At 41.9% G+C, this 9,467-nt stretch overlaps 1 protein-coding gene across 1 annotated transcript; it reads right to left on the bottom strand.

The window, feature by feature from the left end:
- Positions 1-6,522: 6,522 nt before the first annotated feature.
- On the bottom strand, positions 6,523-7,475 carry LOC101651312 (melanoma-associated antigen B5-like). Its single transcript, XM_004714148.2, is given in 2 exon segments — positions 6,523-6,557; positions 6,560-7,475. Coding segments are annotated over 2 exon segments (951 nt in total).
- Positions 7,476-9,467: the final 1,992 nt, after the last annotated feature.

Below are 9,467 nucleotides of genomic sequence, written 5' to 3'. Positions count from 1 at the left end.
CTGAACTCTCTCTCTTTCCTTGTGAAATACATTTCACTGGGACGTATTAATTTTGACTATTCATAAGATATAGTTCCCATTATTTTCACAAATTTGTTAGCCTATCCAGAGAACTACTTATTATTACTATTTTTATTTTAGTCTTGCCCATCTTCCACCCCCCAACCCCCACCCCGTTCCCCACTTACCCATCTCTCTCCACTTTTCTCCATTTCACTAACATGTCTTTTCTACTATTGGACCTCCAGCACGTCATTATCTTTCATTACCCAGCAGCTCACACACAACTAATAGCTGTACCATGATACGGAGGAAGCAGCAGTCAACCATGGTAAATCACTAAAAACAAATGCAAACAACCAAAAATCACTCAAACCCAGCGGAGTACTCTGAAGAAGAGGGCACAAAACTACCAGATACAGAATTCAAAAAAATAATGTCCAGGTTATTTCACGAAATGTGGGGAGCACTCATGAGAACAATGGAAGAAATTGAAAAACTAGAGTCCTTAATCCAAAAACAATCTCAGAAGACAAACCATAAAATAATAGAATTAGGCATATAAGAAAGACCTGAAGAAGAGATTGGAAGAAGAGGAAACTGGAAACTAAACAAAAGTGTCCTCTAGCCCCACTCTTTTTCAACATTTTGCTGGAAGGCACAGCCACAACAATTAGAAAACAAGGGAATACAATTGGGCAAAGAAGAAGTGGATCCTTGACTCTTTGTAGATAATATGATTTTATATCTAGAAAAACCCAAAGATTCCACAAAAGACTCTTGGAAATAATTGAGGGATTTGAGAAAATGGCTAGCTAGAAGGTGAACAAGCAAAAATCAACTGGGTTCCTACATACCACCAAAGAGAGCTCTGAAAAAGACTTCAAGGACACCACACTATTTACAATAGACACACAGAAGTTCAAATAACTGGGAATAAATCTAACCAAAAAAAAAAAAACCCTACGGAATATTATTACAAAATAAAAAGAAGACCTGCACGAATGAAAGAATACCCCACAATGGGGATTGCTGTGAAAAATATTACTACTTTTTAAAGCAATCTGTTAATACAACACAATTTGAATCCAAAGCCCAATGTCATTCTTAAAAGAAATGGAAAAACGAATTACTGTCTTCATATGGGGAGGAAAAAGGCCTCAGATAAGCCAAGAACTTCTCAAAAAGAAAAATAAAGTAGGAGGTCTTGCATTATCTGACTTCATTACACAGCCATAGAATTCAAAACAACGTGGTACTGGTATAATTGCCAAGCAATATAATAGAGAGTCTGCCTAGCATCCATGCACCACATGACAACCCCCTCCAGGTAATATGGCAGGGTAAACTCAGGGATACATATGGTAGCCCACTAAAAAGGAGGGGGGAAAAAGACATGGGTAGCCAGGGGAACAGGGAACTAACCCACACAGGGGGAGGGTGTTGATTGTGTCTCCACAGGGAAAGAGGGACCAAACTTCAACCTGGTGCTCAAGGCAAGAATGCAACACACTGACATGAAGCAGGGAATCCATAGAGAGGCCTGAGAGGCCAGCCCCATCACCAACTAAGTGGACAGCACCACCCCTCCCCAGAAGAATTCACTTCGGAGGACAGCACTGAAGCTACAGCTCAAGGAGAGGGACTTGTCTGATCAGAGCACACAGGAGCCAACAAGGAGGGAAAGAGGGGGGGAGAGTGAAGCACATCCTGGTTCACCAAGCCGTGAGTAGGATCTCAGAGAGACTCATAAAAGCAGTTTCCCAATGCAAAGTCTTTTCTCTTAACTCTAAAACCCCAAAATGGAGGGCCTGACCTCTGTTCAACCACTTCTACAGCCTCGCCTAGCCCACCACCCAGCTGACTTTAGAAATATATACCACAAAAGGACTTAAAGCTTTCCAAAGTTGCAGATGCTCTTGACTCAGGGAAATTTACACTGGAGAACCCCTTCACATCTATTTTCTGTAGGTCACATACACATTTTCTGAAGGTCACAAAGGATAGGTCACCATCTCCTAATGTGTTTATAGCTCCTGGCCTCTACAAGGGGCTTTTTCTTAGCCTCCTGAGTCCTAACACTGTGCCTTTAAACTAATGTTTAGGGAATAAAAGAGCCAGTGGGCAAGTAATCTTACTTATTAAGATAAAATTCCTCCACATTCTGGAATAAGCTAAACACATTAAGGTATGAATCATATATTATTGCATTTTGACAAAATGAAAGATGTAAAAAATCTAGGGGAGAGAGAGAGAGCAACGAATATATATACACAGAGGAATACTATGCGCCCCTAAAGAATGGCAATAAAACCAAAAAACACATACTGACAGGGATAGGCCTGGACACCATTATGCTAAGTGAAGTATACTCAGTGCCATGGAGTCAATGCTGATTCATGGCAACTCCCTAGGAGTTTCTGAGACTGTAATTATTTTGAAAGCCTAGTGTTTCCCCGGAGGAGCTACTGTTGGTTTGGAACAACCAACTGTGTGGATCACAGCCCAACTCACAACCACTACACCAAGTTAGTCCATCATAAAAGGACACATATTGTAGTCCTACTACTACAAGGATATACACCAAGAAAGAGGCCGGCTTCTGTTCTCAGGTCATTTACTCTTCTAACCTGGTTTGCCAAGCTACAAGATAGAGGGCCTGCTTAGTCCCATGAACCATATATCACTGCTTTTATCTGTGCATCTTAAAAAACATTTTGACAGGGGAGAGCTCACTTCAACTGGATCAGCTTCTGAAGATACAGGAAAAGGGAGAAGACTATTCAGTTGCTGCTATACAACATTGTGCTTATGGTCACCCCAGAGTAACAGAAACGTATCCAAGAGTGATAAGCAAAACCTACTGGAAATGTAAGCCAAATGGGGAAATGGGGGGCATGTATGTGTCATGGAATGCAATTACACTTATATGTTGTTGGGTAAACTGGATGGAGTAGCTTCTCATTAAGAGCAACCACTTAATACTTCCATGGTATCCAAGTATTAGGTTCCTTATTGAACATATTTTTTTCTTATTGGACACCTTTGACCTAGTTTCTGTCCAGTCCTTGGAGATGTAAGGGATGTGCTACACCCTACTGGGACTTTAGACTCTGTCTTTTTGAGGCACACATCTTTCATAAGCTGGAAAAGAAGGATTCCATGTGTAAACCCCACTAAACGAACGTGGCTTTACCACAAACTCCTCTGTAGAAGATTTAAGTAACTGACATGCGAGGGGGGAACCCCCACCAAAAATGGGGAAAAGTTCCACTGGATGGAGCTTTAGTAGTACGCATTTTTCATGCGAGGCAAGCATGGAACACCTCTCTGAGTTAGTGCATCCGGTCCGTAGCCTGGGAAGGTTCTCTCTGGTCACAGTGATTTTTTTTGTAAAAACAGTTTCGCTCGAACCTCATTTTTTGTGATGGCCAATTTCAGAGAACAGTGTGCAGCTGTGAAATGTTTCCTGCTCAGGGAAAAATGTCGCAGAAACTGTTGTGATGTTGAACACAGCTTATAAGTACAACACTATGGGGGAAACTCAAGAGGGAAAACTCAAGAGTAATAGTGATTTTCTCATTTCAAGGGGAAAGCTCAAGAGTATGAGTGATTTTCTCATTTCAAAAAAGTTGTAATGTTAATTGGTGATGAACCTCGTTCTGGACTTTCCTCAACTTCCCAAATGGATGAAAATGTTGACTGGAAGTGCATCTGGAGTTTGTTCCACCAGTTCAGACTGTTAAGTAACCTTTCTCCTTAGAAGTTCTGAAAAGATTGCGTAACAGTGTGAGACAAACAAAGGCCTGATTTGTGGCAGACAGGGGCCTGGTTTTGCCAGCACGTCAATGCACCTGCTCACACAGCCATCTCAGTGTGCTAGCCTTTGGCAAAACACCTTTGGGGTAAGCATGCCTCTCTTACCCCACGCACCTGACTCACGTGACTATGCTCAGTGAGACTTGTTTTTGTTTCTGAGACGAAGGACATGAAAGGACAGCATATTGACAAAGTAGAAGAGGTGAAGAAGAAAAAACAGAGCGGTGCTGTCAGCCATCCAAACAGATGAATTTGTAAAATGTTTCCAAGAATGGAATTGCAGATCTGACAAAGGTTTTAAGTATAATGGAGAGTACTTTGAAGGTGATAAGGGCTGTTTTGTAAAAAAATGTAAATACATAGCTTTGGGGGAAAATTAATTACAAAATTTTAATGCTGTCTCTAAAGTGAACTTGAGTCATATACAAACCATGAATGGATTTTGAACTTTCACTTAATTCTAGCCCCAATCTAAATACAATTAGTCCTTATGATACTTCCCCTCAACATTTGCCCTCATGAAGAGATCACTGAAGCTATGGGTGCTATAGCAAAGTGTAATAAATAAACCAGATGGTGTACCTCTGACAGAAATAGTAGCGTCTGGGACCTTAAAAGGTTGTGTTAAAACAAGCAGCCATCTGTGTGAGGCATTGAGTAAGTCCTCATGGAGGAAGCTTACCATCCCGTGCGGTACAAGGGTCGTAAAGTACAAAGCCTAAATTTGAAGAAGGGACTGGCATCAGAGCACAAGTTGTAAATGCCTGGACTGCAAAAGAACATGGGTGACAGTGGAAGCCCCAAATCCATTGGCAGTGTATACGCGTGGATTAAGCTTCCTGTGAATCCCCTCTGAGCATAGGTTAGGAATGTGAATCGCCTTGTCATCCAGCAGAGAGTATTGCCATGTTGATTATGGCAGATAGCTCACTACCATCCAGTCAATTCTGACTCATAGCAACCCTATGAGACAGGGTAGAACTTGTTCCTGAGAAGTAGCTATTGAGTTTGAAATGTTGGATTAGCAGCCCAACAGATCACCATTAAACCCCAGAGCAGAAATAGTTAGGATAAAATGTAATATCCTATCATTTGATACCCCTTTTCATCCATTTTAAAGTTGTTCCAGTAAAAAACCAAACCAAACCAAACAAACAAACAAATGTCAAGGGAAATACATGGGACTTCAGCCCCCCGTGCATCCTCTTTGACCCAAGACCAGGGATAAAAATAGCCTTGTTATCAAGCAGAATGCATTGGAAAGTAAATTATTGCAGATGTGCATTGGTTAAAATGTAGCACCTTAGCATTTGATCTCCCTATTTTAAATTTGCTCTGATTTTTAATATTCCAGCTTTCTTTTCTATTGTAGTTTTCCTGTTTGACCTTATTATTGTTGTTAGCTTTTTATTTTGCTTTAAAAGATTTTTTCTGTACATAAAATATAGGATAAATAATTCTGTAGAGATAGTCACTAGATTAATGGTTCCTTGGTGGGTCTATCGGGGAAGGTTGGGGGAGATGGGGAGCTAACAATGATGAGGACAAGAAGGAAGAAAATGTTCTAAAACTGATTGTGGTGATGATTGTACAACTCTTCTTAATATGTTTCAACTATTGGATTGTATGGTTTGGGAATTATATGCCAAGAAAACTATTTAAAACATATAAAGTCAAGCCAAAAAACAAAAAGAAAGATAGACAGATGAGAAGAAAAGGATCTCAAAAAAATAGAATAGCTTATTTTATCTCCCTTTTGACTCATTTGTAAACTGGTTTGTTTTCATATACTTCACATATGTAATTGAATCATTCAATCATATTAAGAAGATTGGTGCCATTATAATCTCAATTTCATAAGCTTTTCTTCTTATATTTATTGTTCTCATTCCATTTTCACCCCATCCACCTCTACCACACCCTTATTAAGTTACTGTTTCTATAGATCTATCTATTATGTATTTGCTATACGAAAAATCACACACAACAAAAAACAATTATACAAAATCATACAAAGCAATGTTGTTTCAATTTTTATTGATTTCTGCTTCCTTTTCTAGTGAGAGTTTATCCTGTTTTGTCTAGTCATTATTGTTGTTTTTAATTGTCTGTTTGGCTAGGTGTTATTATTGGTTTTAATTGTCTGTTTGATTGCTTCCAGTGTGTGTGTTTTATGACTTCTAAATCTATAGAGACAGGAACTGGATTAATAATTGCCTCTTTCAAGGCAGGGGACAATAAGGGGCAATGGAGTGCTAGGAACAAATAGTATGAAGGAAAAGTTTCTGAAATGGATTGTGGAGATTATTGCACACTCATTCTAGTTGAATAATTAAATTGTAAGTTATCTCAAGTCAATTCTGTAAAAACTACTTTTTGAAAATATAATCTAGAAATCTAGAGAAAATTTATATAAACTTTCCCAAGTGTGTTTTGTGCAATTTGAATAACAATCAATGGTTCAGCCAGTAAAAATAAAAACAAAAAATTCAGACAAGTTAAGAATTGATTATGCTTTATTTTCCACCCCTGCTAGTTCATTATCCCAACAATATAACATAAAGTTTCCTTGAGGTTTTCAAGATAATCTCTAATTTCAGGTCAGATTATCTAATCTGAGCAAAAGAAAACCTCAGATTTCACAGGCGGCGAGAACAGTTGCTACACCTGAACTTGGCAAACGCATTGGCCAGGCCAGTAGCACTAACCATGGCTATCAGGCTGTGATGGACTGTCACTTCCTTTCTCACAGCCTGCTCATAGATGGATGAGAGGGAACTGGGAATGACATCATTGACCTTGGCCATAAACTCAAGAATTTTAGTCTTGGAAGCTTCAGCATGGGCTCTGGGGCCCCACAGGAATTCATAGCACGGTGGATCACTGTTGGGCACCTGCCGGTACTCCAGGTACTTCAGCCTCACCAGGTCTTTGGTGATGAGCTTCTTGGGCTCTCCATAGATGAAGTGCTTCCTCCCAGGAAATATGCGCATTATATTCAGGAATTCCCAGATCATCTTCTCAGTGGCACGGTGGCCCTTCAATAAGATCACCCCCAGCAGAATCATCAGTAGCCCTGTTTTGGGCAAGCCCCTGCCAGGATAGACCCGACCATTGTTGGGGAGGGCCAGTTTGCTGACAAGAGTGTAGGATTCAATGGAGCAGTCAGCTTGCTTGACTTCAACCGCAAACCCCACCTCAAGGTTCTCAGCTGCCTGCTTGAGAATCTCAGGAAACCGGTCTTTGTGTTTGGGACTGATAATCTTCAACATGTCAGCCTTGGTAATGGGCTGCTTCAGTTTAAACTTGTACAGCATAAAGTGCTCCAACAAATCTGCCCTCAAGGAAATAGGGTCAAGGCACAAGGCTTCATTGTTCGGGGAATTTAAACAGTCCATATGTGGTCCTCGATCAGCTCTTCTGTCTATAGAAGTATTGATGCTAGAAGAGGGTCCCCGGGGTTCTTGGGGACTAAGAGGGCCCTTAGCAGCATCAGAACTCTGGGTGTTCTCCTCACAAAGAGGAGAGGAGGAGGAGGAACTGGGCTTTTCTCGTACTGCTGCCTCATCATGAGCACCTCCCTGATCACGGGCCTCCCCTTGAACCTGCTGGTGTTTCTCATCCTTCTGGGGTTTAATCTTATGCTGTCGAGGCATGGTTCCTCTGGTCAAGGGCAGCACTCAGCGTCCTAGGCAGTAGGGCAGGTGACGTGAGCTCTGGGGCCGTGGGATGCTGAGAAGATGTGCACCCTTCAGCGCGAAGATGCCTCTTTGGTTTTATTGAAGACACCTGCAGTTTCCCATAAGGACACTGTCCTAGCAACACAGGAAGCTTCCTTGCTCCTGGGAGCCTGTCTTTGAGAATTCTGTGGGGGAAGGTAGAGATTGCAATAGGTTACTTCCTGCCTCCTCTGCCTGAGGTTTACTGGGGCTGACAGCAGGGTCTCATAGAGGGAAAGCTTCTATTGCTGAGTGAGAGTCTGTCTCAGTTCATGTTTAGGGTAGCATGTGAAGTGGTTTCACAACTCTTATACACCTTTACTTCTGCTTCCCTGAAAATGACACCTCAAATTAAGGTAGGTACCTCCCCTGAAGCTCCCAAAGTAGAACTTCAGACTACCACAGTGACCCAAATCACCCAGTACTGATATCTGTCTGGGATTCATTCATAGACCCTTCAACTGTTATTCATAACTTTCCTCTCACTTCCATGGAGAAGCTCAGAGCCCACCCCTTGGTTGCCTGATGGCTGGATCCTCAGACCAGAGGCCTCACTTTCTTGCAATCTGATTTCAAGAAGTGAGGGGGAAACCACCACAGCCTCTTAGCCCTGACCTGGACTTGCAAGACCTAAAAGAAGGAAAGAAAGTCAGAGGCCTTGCTGTCCCTTCTATTTAAAGGTGGGTGGTCTCCTCAGTCCCTGCATTGACTGTGGGGTGACCTGAGATACGCCCACCCTTGTCCTGAGGCTTTATCCTGAGACTCCAAGCTGCAGTGATGGTTGACTCCTTTGACTTCTCCTGTCTCTGGTCTCCAAAGCTGGCTAAGAGTAGGGAAGTGATTCAAAGATTTTCCCACTGTCATCAGGTGGGTGGGCCCCAAATCTTCACCTTGGCTCCATTAAAACCAGGAAATAATTCTGCTCTTGACTTTTGAAAATTGCCCTTGAACCAAGCCCCTCGAAACCTGATGGCAGAATAACAAGGAGTAGAATTTGTTCTATCAACAACAGCCTTGTATCCCAGGGATGCCCACAAGGCAGGGCTCTGTATGTCAGTTCTGATGGAGGAAGTTTCTCTCAGCCCTAAGGATAGCATCTTCATTGAATCTCGTCCAGCCCTAGGTCTCCTTTTGCTGACTTCAGTCCTATACCTTAGACTAAGTCCCTTACCAGCATCTCCATTGGCTGACGCCTGGAGTGGGTTTCATACCCTGTATGTCTAGGAGAGCTTAAGATGCTTTATTCCAATCAGCTGCGTCCCACAACCTCAGAATAAGGCTCTCACCTCTATCAGGCAACAGTGGATGAAGTCTGGGATACATCCTGAGGATCCCCATATCTGGACCTTCCTATAAATGATCTCAAGACAAAGAATCTATGGGACTTTCTCTGTTGATGGATGGAGTGTACCTTTAATCAACATCTATGATCAAATTGATTACTATCAGACCATGGCCTCCTATTTCTCCTGAGTTACATAGACCCCTTGATTGAATATTCACATATCCTTGAAAACCTTGAAATAAAAATGATGGCATATTCATCTTGGCAACCCTGTCTGGAGCTCTTCATGTCCAAGAACACACATAAGTCTGTCTGTTGTTGACCCCATACATTCTGAAAATTCAGTCCCCCTAGTCATCCCACATGGGATATCCTTATCTTGGTTCTCATTTCTCTGACTAAAGATTTTTCTGGAAAATTCCACATCCCTGTAAACATTTGTGTCCTACTTCACACGATGTAGAGACTGGGTGCCTCTCCCAGAGTGAGGAGTGATGTGAAACGAACAAGCTCGCACACCAACTGGAGCCCCAGGGGATGGCCTGTATTTTATGTACTGTATATACTCGTGTATAAGCCGAGTTTTTCAACACATTTTTTAAATGCCATTTTAGTGGTAAAATAAGGTGCCACGGCTGATATTT

This window comes from Echinops telfairi, unplaced genomic scaffold (assembly GCF_000313985.2).
Source record: "Echinops telfairi isolate 266 unplaced genomic scaffold, ASM31398v2 ScPeMD7_42;HRSCAF=159, whole genome shotgun sequence".
Lineage (NCBI taxonomy): Eukaryota > Metazoa > Chordata > Mammalia > Afrosoricida > Tenrecidae > Echinops > Echinops telfairi.
Note: the sequence above shows the minus strand (reverse complement) of the source record. Positions and strands in the feature narration are given on the sequence as shown.